Source organism: Lytechinus pictus, chromosome 3, assembly GCF_037042905.1.
Source record: "Lytechinus pictus isolate F3 Inbred chromosome 3, Lp3.0, whole genome shotgun sequence".
Classification (NCBI taxonomy): Eukaryota; Metazoa; Echinodermata; class Echinoidea; order Temnopleuroida; family Toxopneustidae; genus Lytechinus; species Lytechinus pictus.
Window position 1 is genome coordinate 9,286,443 of NC_087247.1, and position 13,186 is coordinate 9,299,628.

Sequence of the window (13,186 nt, forward strand, 5' to 3'; positions counted from 1 at the left end):
ATAATAAATAAATAAATAAATAATGTTGGTGGTAGTGGTGGTGGTGGTGATGATGATGATGATTGCGGTGGTGATGGTGATGATGATGATGATGATGGTGATGATGATGTTGATGGTGGTGATGATGCATGATGATGATGATGGTGGTGATGATGATGATGATGGTGGTGGTGGTGATGATGATGATGATGGTGGTGGTGGTGGTGGTGCATTGTGATGATGGTGATGATGATGACGATGGAGGTGGTGATGATGATGATGATCATCATCATCATGATGGTGGTGGTGCTGAGTATGATGATGGTGTTATGGTGGTGGTGATGATGATGATGATCATGATGATGGTGGTGGTGATGATGATGGTGGTGGTGATGATGAAGGTAGTGGTGGTGATGATGATGGTGGTGCCGATGGTGGTGGTGGTGGTGGTGATGATGATGATGATGCCGATCATGATGGTGCATGGTGATGATGATGATGGCGGTGGTGATGATGGTAATGATGATGATAACAATGAAGGTGGTGGGGATGATGATGATGATCATCATCATCATCATCATCATGGTGGTGATGAGTATGATGATGGTGGTGGTGGTGATGATGATTATGATCATGGTGATGGTGGTGGTGGTGGTGATGATGATGATGATGGTGGTGGTGGTGGTGATGATGATGGTGGTGATGATGATGATGATGGTGGTGGTGATATAATGGACGATGATGACATTGTTGCCATAATTATGAAGATACAGTGGTGTAATTTGGTGACTCTGCGTGATAGTGATATTGACCTGGTAAATAATAGACCCCAGCTAGGCCTAACGTTAGATGTAAAAGTCCAATACCCCCTTACCCCTCGCCTCAAAAAGTCCTAGAGAACAAACAGAAATATACACTTTCAACACTTTAATTGGGCACAGAGTTGGGAAAGATAAATTTCAATGACTTTTTGTTTAAAAAATAAAAATTTTCAACGCTGTGCCACCTTTCAATATGTCCAACGGAAGGGGCGCGGTTGCACTATGTACATCGCATCAATTGCCCAAACAAAATTAGACGCGGTCAATTACGCATGCGCATAATGGCAGTCAACATTGTACACACAAACGACATATTTTGAACCCAAGCTTATGAAAATCACTCTTTGATGTACTGATTGAGGGCAGAATTCGATTAAAATTTATACGGTTTTGAAAGGTATGTATTTAAGAATTAATATAAATGGATATAAAGTAATGACAAAGTAAGTGTATTGCTTTAAGATTGATGAGTTTTAGGTCAGGCTCTGTGGCTGTGCGGATGTGTTCGTGAGCTCATGCCATGGTTAGCTTACGTCAAGTCGCCCGAACTGGTCCCCCACGCCCTGGCTGGTTATTCTCTCTCTTAGCTGATCCCTCCACTATTTGGAGATTCCTAGGGTCCAAGGTAAACAGATATGTTCCATATACGCTGTCATTCTGGTTTAGGAGGTTTGAACCATGTCAGTACGGAATACATCAATTTTGTGGAGGAAAAAGAGAGATAATAGGAGTAGACTATTGTGTAGTTCCTTGGGCAAACAAGAGTGAAATGGTATAAGGGTGGCCTGAGTAAAGTCCTGTGGGTTGGCATTGACATATAGATCGACACATGTTGGGAAGTCCACAAGGCAGTCCTTGACTTTGCCAATAAACACTTGACGGAGATGGTCTAGCTTGGGACACTGCCCAGTAAAATGTTCCACAGTCTCGTCGGTAGATTTGCATAGAGGGCAAGTGCGGCTGGTTGATTTCTTCAGCGTGAAGAGACGACACTATGTTAAGTAGGTGGCTGTAAGGAGTTGAGCTCTCACCACAAATGCTCTTCGTAAGACAGGAGAGAGTACACTTTTCGGGTACAGGAGTTTGGCAGAAGGAGGTATACAGTCTTGCCAGTACTTATTCGATGTGGTATCGGTAGTATGGCAGTGTATCATATTGCCGGACACCTTTATTTCAGTGCTTTAAAAATGACAACTAGAGGAAATAAAATCAAGAAAAATTCAAACTTGCTATTCCAAATATTATGAAAATTATGAATATGATATAATTATTTTTTATTTACCAACCATTTTCTTTGCATCGCACTTGCCGCATACCCCTCCACGAAAAACAATTATTTTCGTGCGCGACAAATTACATCATGATTCCGGACGCGCGCCGGACGGGTAAAGATATCCTTGATTATAATGATGTAAGAACAAATTTTTGTGATTTTTTTCTTCTTATATCATATCATGAGTAAATTTTAGTATTAACTATTATTTGCTTTTTTATATCGAATCTGAGCAGATGTTGGTAATAAATTCGTGTTTGATAACTTATTTTATTTTGTCTTGTTAGCTGCATGTTCCATGGCACTTTCCAATAATAATATGCTCGCGTTCGTATCGTGACGCTCATCAAGTTCTATCGATGCGCTGCCGATCGACGGCTCTACTCACGGTAAACCTCGCGCACGGTTACCTTGAGAACTAGCCGTCGACGATCACCCACAATACACCACACCTCATCATTCGATCGAAGGAGTGGACGAGATTGAAATTCGGCAAATCAGGCCCATATTTCCGTTAGAAAATATCTCAATTGTCAATACAAAACTATGTTATATGATATTTTGAGCATTTTCTGTCATTTTTAGAGATAATTAGGTAAAAAAATGATTTTTCGCCTTGTTTATGCAATCTTGTTCTATGTATTGCTCTGTGAAATTGAATTGCGGAAGTCTTACGGTACGAATTTGTTTTAGAACGCAGTAATATGCGCGTCCGGAATCATAATAGTGTCCGGTAATACAATACGTGACTATACGAGTCGAAGCTGTGTCGGTGAATTTAGCTGTGGTGTGGACACGAGAGAGTTTCGCTCTCCCCCGCCAAACAATCTGAATTAATAAATTTTGAAATTGAATGTATTATCAGATGGTAAAATTAAGCCAGAAGGCGAAGTCTACATCCACATGTCATTATTCTGATTGCTTTTTGACTTGAGTTGAGGTCACCCAAGGGTTCATTACATGCCGCCGCGCACAGAAAATTCAAGCCATATTAGAAGTCGTGTGTTGTGGACCCAAGAAGTGAGATCCCAGCACGCGCGACCCACTAGTTAGAAATCCACTGCCAAACGCGGTTCGTGGTGCGAGGTTAGTATACTAATACTAACCTCGCAATACGTGTGAGTGAGTTGAGGTAGGCTAAATGACCTTGTGCAAAATAAATATGGTCACAATAGTTACGATTTGGTCACAGTCGCATTATTATCACAGTTCATCATAACACTACATGTATTTGTAACTTGGATTCTAGAGTAACCTGCCCACAATTTTATATGTTAAGCTTTTCTGGGAAAGAGTTCCTTTTGTGACATATTTTGTCAATTTTGGTGGCTCTCGCAAACCGCCAAAAAGGAACTCTTCCCCTTGGCCTTGGCCCTTTTTTGCAATATTCTTTGTTCTAAAATGTCTTTTCACAAAATGAACTTTGCATCAAATCAATGTTCGTCATGTTTGTTCATAATCTTTGTCTATTTTTTATTGCAATGTTTATTTTCGCCTTAGTGTTTCATAAAATCTTGAAATGTATCGCAATGAGTGGCCCCAATTTGACAGCCCCCGCCCTTCGACATAACGCGTCGCATGTTCAAAAGTCACTGCGTGAATTGAGCCACACCGCATGCGATATGCAATCTGGAAGTTGCAGCGGCCATTCGGTCATGCATCACGCTTGGACCCTATGTCGAATGAAGGCCTGCCGCTATCATGCCATCAACTTGATAAATTCATTGCGGTAGAGTCTTTTTTTGTTACAATCTTAAGTTTGTCAGAATGTTTCCGAACTTGGAACAAAACCACAGATTTCTTCATTTGTAGGGCATTTTTCGGCTACCCCGCTTCTTGAATTTGAGCTAAGCCACCACATGCTCTGGAAATATAGCACAGAATCCGCATTTTTAATGGCAAAATTTGACATTTTAAAGGGGATTTTGTGGTGAGTGATAGTGCCCATATATGTTTGGTGTGTGTTGTGATTGACTGCTAGCTCGTGAAATAAGTTTGCCATGTCGAATGGAGGCATATGGTGAATTACTGTACAGCTCAGTCACATACAATAATGTCAATGTTTCTGAGGTGCTACAATGTAATTTACTTTCGTAGGTAGCCCAAATGGTAAATTAATTGAAGCTACATGTATATTTCTGCCACTTTGGGCATCGGGAAGAGCTCTATTTTGGCTTTGATTTCGACATCATTGTTCAAAGTCTCAATCGGACATCGTCTTTCCAGTAATTTCATTATGGACTGATGTTAACGATAACATTTCATTCAAACTTGGGGCAAAACTTATATGTGCACACAGCCAAATGCTCACATGATTGCATTTTTTATCACTTGCTTCAGTCCATATCAAAATTACAGGGAAGATTAAGTCTGAGACTATGAACGACACCAAAAATCAAATGCAGCTGGGCATGTATGCATTTATAATATGTCGCTTAGAAATGTATAACATTGTACATGTACATCATTGTCATGTTTGACGTATATTGGCAGTGAGAAGAGGGTTGCATGCAAATCACCCTTGGGTCATGCATTGTTTTACCAATCTTTTATTTTGATTCTTCCCTTGACATTACAGATTCCCCAATACCGGAGGAATTTATCTTACACGTACATGTGGATACACACCGTCGAAATCAACCAAAATAAAAGGAACTCTGGATGTATGATGATGTCAAGTATTTCTTAATTAGATGGCCCTAGTATCATCGATAACTGCCACAATGAAGGATAAGAAGAACCCTAAACCCCCAAAGCACTGGACCCAGAACATTCAGGAATGTACGTTACGACGGGCCCCCGACGGCGGAACACACTTTGCGCTGGGCGGAGGAGCGGAGCATGGACAGTTTCCTCATGTTCTCGATATTCGCACGGACAAGATTTTGCTGGAGTCCGGCAAGCTTCATATTGATGATATACTTTTAGAGCTGAATGGCTATAAACTAGCAGGATACACACTTTGGGATTTAAAATCATTGATCAATCATGTTGGCTCTGAAGCACTTCGATTCAAAACACTGAAGTCTGGTAAGTCTGTTAAGTTTGTCCCCTTATCTATTATTTTAAAGCTTTCAGAAATGTATCCTTCAAAAAAAAAAAGATTAATTTCATGGCACTGGTAGAATATTTCATTCAAAATGAAAAATTATATTTGACATCTAATATGACACCTTCAGTCAGTTGTAAGACTGAAATCTTAAAAATATTAGCTTTTTACGGCACTGGCATGGCAGAGAATTTTATGTTAGAAAAAACTTTAACATACACAAATGTAGATCAATATTATCCAACAGAAGTAAGTACAAGTACACCCCCTCATGTCATGGATATATATGATTAATATAAAGGCATACATGTACATGTACATGATTTTCTATGCTGCTTCCTTTAATAGGAATAAGTCTTCTCAATTTGATTCTCTTCTTTATTCACTTCTATTTATCGAGTTCAAGAAAATTTTGGTGGTAAAGAGCTGCACTAAAAAGTTGGTGTTTATGTGAGAGGCGTACATCATCATCATCATCATCATCAGTGTACAGAAAAAGCAGGCAAGCCTGTCGAGACTTCCGGTCATTCCTTCTGATAGTGCTTCTTCCAACTTCACTAATTTGAATGACTTATAAATTATATGCATGCATGTTGTGTGGAGGGTGGATGGATATTTCTCCATGTATTACTGAAATAAGCAGTTGGCTTCTCAAATATTATTATTAAAATGTAGAATGCATGTAAAAAATTGACAAAATCTATCTACCTTCACTTTATTCAGGAATGATTACAATTCTTTGCATACATACTGTACACATGTAGCATGAAGCTAGGTCCTTTCATAATCGAATTTGTGATAGGACGCTAGCCATTAAGTTTGGCTGCACTCAGCAGGGTGCTACATAAGCACTTGCCCGATTGCCCTAGGCAAGTAAAAGTTAGAGTCGGGCAATTGTTTTGAAGTAAAGACCAAAACTACTTGCCCGAATTGTGCAAGCAAAATTCACACAGTAGAAAGCAAAATTCTCACAGTAGAATGACAAAATAAGGGTTGATATGATATGATATTGACCCTAAGTTTGGTCATGGCAGGCAAGATAAAATCACTTAATTGGCAAAAGAAATGCAATATTAACAAGGTAGATCAGTTCATGTCAAAAGAGAGAAAAGGTCAATGGTTTATAAAACCGCAAAACTTTCTTTTGAAGAGGTAAAACTTTTTTTTCACGTATTTTTTCGGGCAAGTGAAATAGATTTTTGGGCAAGTATATTCCAACTATTTGAAATTTTACTTGCCGGACCGGGCAAGCGCTTCTGAAATTTATGTAGCACCCTGCTGAGACTTGATTTCATGGATGTACAGATGTGAATTTTACTTACATGTAATCCTGTTTACAAAATGAGTTATTAAAAAAAAAAAAAATGTGCATGTAATGACTCAGGCCTAAAACAAATCTTGGCAAAGTGTGTAAAAACCCTCCTCATCCTTGTACACTGGTGGCAGAGACTTCAATTGAAAAGTGCATTACTAGATTTATATGAAATTACAGGACTTTGAGTCATGAATTGGCACAAGTTTAATGTCTTGTATATAGTAGCCTATGTTTATCTTGTATTACATATAGAACTTTGTACTCTTTTTCTTGTACTTCTACAAATCTGTGCATAACCAAAACAAATACTTGTTATCATGAGTAATTTTCAGACAATGTCTGGTGACTGGAAAGATTGAGTAACAAAATCACAACAAAACTGCAAGCAGATTCTTTTGAATTTTCTGAACAGTACAAGTCATGCATAAAAGTACACAGTAACACAGAATACATTTAGTATGACCTCCTTTCTTTGCTCGATTCTTATACTATTCCTACTACATGTATTATGAAGAAGAGCAAGTTATTTGCTCAATAATTTTTATGTGCATACAGGATATGTGTACCTAGGCTATTCCATTAAATGTAGTTCAGGATGACTTCATGTATATAGAGAACTGCATTCTAATTCTAGAATAATTTTCAGACAAGGACAAGGAGGAAAATCAATAAGCAACACAATTGTTTACTTTAAGATAATGAATAGAAAAATACCAACAGGCATCAGTGCTTTACACTTTTCTGTCCCAGAGGTTAAAGTTTGATGATTGAATGCGGAAACCTTCACTACAGTATAAAGGAAATTGGGATCATTTACTGAGGAGGAAGTTATCTGGTGTCAAGAACCTGTGGATCAGGATATTTCATTTGGAGAGGAGTGAGCTGTAAAGAGAGCGTTCTTGATCTCACAATGACAGTACCTGACAGAGATTTATCCGCACACCTGTCGCAAATTTTGTGCTTTTTACTACTGGGTCATTCCATGGGGTTGGGGCAAAAATTGTGACATCAGGGTCAAAAAATAGAAATGTAATAAATGAAAAGTTTTTTTTCTTATATGTTTCATGGGACAATTCTTCAACTAAATCCACTTACAGGCATTTCATACCACCCTGCATATTTGAGTAAATTGCGAAACAAGATTTGACAAAATACCACCGTTACACGGACATCATTTATCATCCTTACTTAGACTATACTCTCCCACTGTCAAAATAAAAGGGTTGATCTCAATTCCTCTTAATTAATATTTTGCTAACAACATTTTTAGTCACTTTATTCCATATTTTCCAACATGGCATATATATTTTGAAAGATTTAGCATCAATAAATGGAACTTGATGCTCTGTGTGTATACCAGTGCCATGTTCTGTGTCGTTCTTTTTTCTCACCAGTCAAGAAAATTCAATTTATGATGGCATGTAGAACTAAATAGTTGACAGAAGTCATGCCTCAACAGAATGGAATATTCTTTTTGGAAAAACTCAACTACTCTTTCTGGCCTAACCTTCTATTTTTGGTGTTACCACCGTTACATGGACATCATGTCTCTGTAACAGAGGTATAATTTGAAGCATTGTAAGTTAAGGTCCATTAATGGTCATCACATACCAAATTACACTTTCTGCCTTAAATTATTTGCACAAGATCAATTGATTATATTAGAAAAAAAACATTTTGCATGTCAAATTCTTTGCAAATAAAAGAAATTTAAATTAGAGTTTAAACAAAGAAAAATGTACAAAATTATTGACAAATTATGTGTCGTTCTTTTTTCTCACCAGTCAAGAAAATTCAATTTATGATGGCATGTAGAACTAAATAGTTGAGAGAAGTCATGCCTCAACAGAATGGAATATTCTCTTTGGAAAAACTCAACTACTCTCTCTGGCCTAACCTTCTATTTTTGTTTTGTGTTACCACTGTTACATGGACATTATGTCTCTGTAACAGAGGTATAATTTGAAGCATTGTAAGTTAAGATCCATTAATGGTCATTACATACCAAATTACCCTCTCTGCCTTAGAATATTTGCACAAGTTCAATTGATTATACTAGAAGAAAAACACTTTGCATGTCAAATTCTTTGCAAGTAAAAGCACTTTAAATTAGAGTTTAAACAAGGAAAAATGTACAAAACTATTGACATTATATTTAAAATCATACTAATCCTCAAGGTTCCACTTCCGTCTGTCTCTGGAAACATTTATGTTTCTGTCTAAAGGGGAAAAACGAAACAGTGCTATCTTACGATCTCCAAATCTTTTATTACTTTGAAATATCTCCTTCAAGATATTACTTTCAAATGTAGATACCTGTGTTACACGGACATCATGTCCTTGTAATGGTCATATTGAATAGCATTACTTGAATATTTGACATATTTTTCTAGTATCAACACACTTAATGCAAGTTAACTCATCTTACTCAAGTGTAGAAATACAACATCTACAAGCAAGCTTCTGTAATTCATATCAATGAACAGGTAAAATGTTTTTTTTATTCATACACAATTATAAATTTTTTTTATACCTTTGATACAATATTCAGGTGAAAAATATGTAGGGAAAAGGTTATAGTTTAGTTCTTCTAAGCTATGGTTTTTCAAGACAAAACAAGACAAAGTTGGCATAGACATGGACAATGCATTTATACCTTACACATATAAACTTGTTCAATTTGTTAACTCTAATTTGTTTTACCTCAGTTACATGGACATCATGTCCTCAAAATGGTAGTGTAGAAGTGACATTAATTAAAATACAATCATGTCATCACTGGAACTTACATACATTAGATAAAACATTAAGTTCCAACATGCGAAAAGGACAATTGTAAAGTACTTAGTGGACAAATTTAATTTAAAAAACTCACCACCTTTATATCTTGTTTTTTTAACAGAGTTGTAAGCGAGAAAGTAAAATGTACTAAGCTATTCTAATGTTCAAAAATAAAACTGCAAGAACTCTTTGGTAAACTTCTTACTGGCAAATGCAAAAAATGTTTTACACTGTACACTAAACCTGACTATTAAAATTAACATGCAATATTTCTCTCTGCATTCAGGTTACAAGTTTATGAACTTCAAGAAGACTGGTGACCCAATAAGAAAGTTTGGAAGAGGATTCTGTCAATGTCACAAAGTGGATGGAGGTAGAATTGTGCCTCGCCATCAGGCCAGGAGTACAGGTCACCAGATGTACTGAAGATATACATTTTCACCTTGAACAGAGGCTACCTGTAGTTGAGAAAAATAGTATTTGGAAGTTTGACTATATTTTTTAAGCAATAGGCAAATATTTTTTATATTATATCAAATCATTTACTTATTTATGTCTTGACATTTTCTCATTAAAGGGGGTGGATTACTAGGGACAATGAATCTGATCTGTTCTTGCAAAATACACAGGAACCTTCACTTTGTATTTTTTCATAGCAAATAGAATTCATCATTTCATAGTTCATAAATTAAATATAAAGTTACGTTTTATAGAAGGTTTTTGTATTTGTGTTGTTGTGTTCTACTTTGTTTTCACAATACAATTACTTGCCCATTACCTTTTCATAAATTATCTGTACTTCAATTTCATTTCTCAATGGATTTATTTCATCTAATTTTATTCTGCATTCTAATCAAGGGTGGTTATCTAGACAATTCCATTTAGTTTTTTATGACCATCCTATTTAATTTTCATCGCTGAAGTTTAATTTTTCAAGCAATTACATAATGTATGTTTTATTGGAATTAAATGAATTAATGGAATTCAAATCTGCAATTTACCTTCTGATACAGCAAATAAACTCTTGTGAAACAAACTTGATTGTGTGACATTTTCTTTTGTTCACTTGTACATGTTTTAAAAATCTCATTATATTGCAATAAAAAAAATCACATTGAAAACAATCACACAGGCTTTTGCTTTCTGATAAAACAAACCCCCCCCCCCCTCTCCTTACAATTGAATATATAGAAATCAAAATACAAAATATTGAAAAAATATTGAGAGAAAAAAAGAATGTGCTTAAAAGTATAACATTCAACAAGATGAAAAGTTTTGGGAAGGTTAGGCCTAGAGCCAAGAATTACTAGTAATTGGATTATGGCCATGCTTCATCATACACAAAGCACATGTACTATGTGTAGGGGGTAGTAACAGAAAAATGATTTAGCCCCCCCACCCCCCTTCTTTCGGATTGGGATCAGCCGACAAGCAAAAAAAAAAAAAAAAAAAAAAAAAAAAAAATGGGGGGGGGGGGGGCCTGCCTCCCCCGTGGCGCTGCCACTAGTTCTAAACTCTCATTTTTTTTGGGAAATTCAAATTTGATCATCAGGTCTTTGATACCCATATTACGTAGAATCAGTAGGAGCCAATTTAAACAAGGCGAGAAAGCCGCGAGATTTTGTACCAAATCTGAGATGTCAGCATGATCATCGGTGATAGAGCAGTTTTGAGTATCCATTGGCCTATTTAAATAACATATTTCGGTGTTTAAAAAAATCAACTAAATTGCGATTGAATCATGTCAGCTAACATTCAAAACATGTTTGCACGGAATCACAGTAATAAAAACATTATTTCTTTGGGGCCGTTTAGCAAATCTGGAACAAACACGGCTATGTCTCAATCACATATTTCACTTACACGAAAAGATACATGTGGGACTGTAGTAAAAGATTATGGAAAATTAGCGAGATTTTTCAAACTTAAAACACTTTCTGCATGATAATATAGTTTCACATTTTTAAGATAAGGTTTAACTGATTTAAAAATACGAGTATCGGGATAAATCTCCGTACTTACGTCGCTTTGAAAGGGAAAACATCGTGGAGATCCAATCCACCGTTACACGGACATTGCAGGAAGATTCCCAATTGCAATGCTGCAAAACACCCGATATCATAGCCGTTCATGTGCACGTGGATTTCGGCTAACATCCCGTCCGTCTGATACAACGACGGTCTCTTCTCCGGTCTCTCCTTTTTACATACGCGATGAAATGTGATCCACCGTTACAAATTTGGCCCGGACATCGCCCAAAACATCGGCGACCCTCGATTAATTTACATGACATTAACATTGGTTTTCAAAGCTAATCTTTTGATGAAAAGTTGCTTACTGCCTGCCCTTTATTTCTGACACATAACTTTGGAAAGAATGATTTCTGAATTTTAGTTATTTACCACTTTACCGCCGTTACAGAAAAAATAAACGCGGACATCGCATGTAACGGTGGTATGCGATGTTGTAGGAATGATTTATGATATGAAGCCTCTTTTTATTTGCTATCCCATTACTGTTTTGTTATTAAACAAATGTTGCTTTATCAATCATGGCCATTTGAATTTGACTAAGTTTATCTTTTAATTAGATATCTTCAACTGAAAATGACCATTTTGGATGTCACACTTGGTACCCCAAAAAAGAGTCTGGACATCATCATTTAAAGTCTCACCATCAAAAATACTTGAGGTTCAACATTTTTATTTCTGCATCAAGTAATTGCTTACATAACTGCCTTCCAACAAAACCACATTGCAACATCCAAACGCCAAACACATTTTCAGGATAAAGCCAACAATTCATAGGGAACACAAAAAAGTGCTGTTGCCCCAACCCCGTGGAATGACCCTACTACTACATGTATTGTACATGTATACATGTAAGAGGCCATTTGCCACTTGAAATTGGGAAATAAAATTTTAAAAACTATTGTATGAATGAATGAAGACAATTTATTTCTTGAAGCCTGAACAAGCTCACAATCTCACATCTACATGTAACTTGATAAATCATGATACAGATGCACAATTTTTTTTTTAATTCTTAAAAATGTTATTTTGTTTCAAGTAACTTGGGATGAAATTTTAAAATGAAATGGCTCAGTAACAGAGTGACTGAGTGAGCCTGGGGAATGGATATTTTGAGGAAATACAGTAATGACAAGTCAATACTAATTGTTCGGCCAGTGTTGCGACAGTGTCTTCCCTTGAGGAAAAAATATCATGTTTGTATTCTGAATAATGATTGTAAATTCATAACACCAGATCCAAATTTGAAACCACCCAAAGCTTCTGAATGAAAAGACTAAAGTGATGTGCTTGGTTACAATATGAATTGGAATGTAAAAATAGGCCTATCACATGAATGTGATATTTTTTAAGGGGTGGTGAGGGGAGGGGTAATGGATTTTTGGGAGAATTACCGATTTCTGTACGCATTTTTACATTTTTTTTAATTGAGCTATTGAGAATAGGCTTTATATTAAATCTACATACTTGTACTAAATGTACAAGACACCATCCTCCCAATATGAACTAAAATGGCCTTTTTCATCAGAAATATGATTTTCACCAAGTTTTGCTGCAACCCTATATTTTGTGTGAAAACTATTTTGAGAGGTACACCAAGACAAGGCTCGACAGCATGTACACTGATATTGACCACTGAGCTTTGATTCAAGGAATCTGAAGAATGTGTACTCAGTAATCTCCTTACAGTTACACTCCCACAAAGAGGGAGTCATAATGATGCCTTTCATTTTGCAGTCTGGCAATAGTGTAGGTGTAGGTGGGTTGAGTCATGGGCAAACCTCGTACACCTGTCAATAGTTGTATTCTCCCTTTCCTTACTTATTTTATTAGTTTTACTGTAAACACAAAGGGAACAATTTGTAATCTCAACGATTCATTTGATTTACATGTGTACTGTACATGTACATGTATGTCTATAATGTATGCTTACAATGT

The 13,186-nt window shown here is 36.4% G+C and overlaps 1 protein-coding gene across 1 annotated transcript; it reads left to right on the plus strand.

The window, feature by feature from the left end:
- The first annotated feature begins 1,068 nt into the window (after positions 1–1,068).
- LOC129256554 (membrane-associated guanylate kinase, WW and PDZ domain-containing protein 2-like) lies at positions 1,069–10,645 on the plus strand. Its single transcript, XM_064096307.1, has 3 exons — positions 1,069–1,197; positions 4,652–5,103; positions 9,505–10,645. Exons 2-3 carry the CDS (start codon positions 4,767–4,769, stop codon positions 9,642–9,644), a joined length of 477 nt encoding a protein of 158 aa, XP_063952377.1. The 5' UTR covers positions 1,069–1,197; positions 4,652–4,766; the 3' UTR covers positions 9,645–10,645.
- Positions 10,646–13,186: the final 2,541 nt, after the last annotated feature.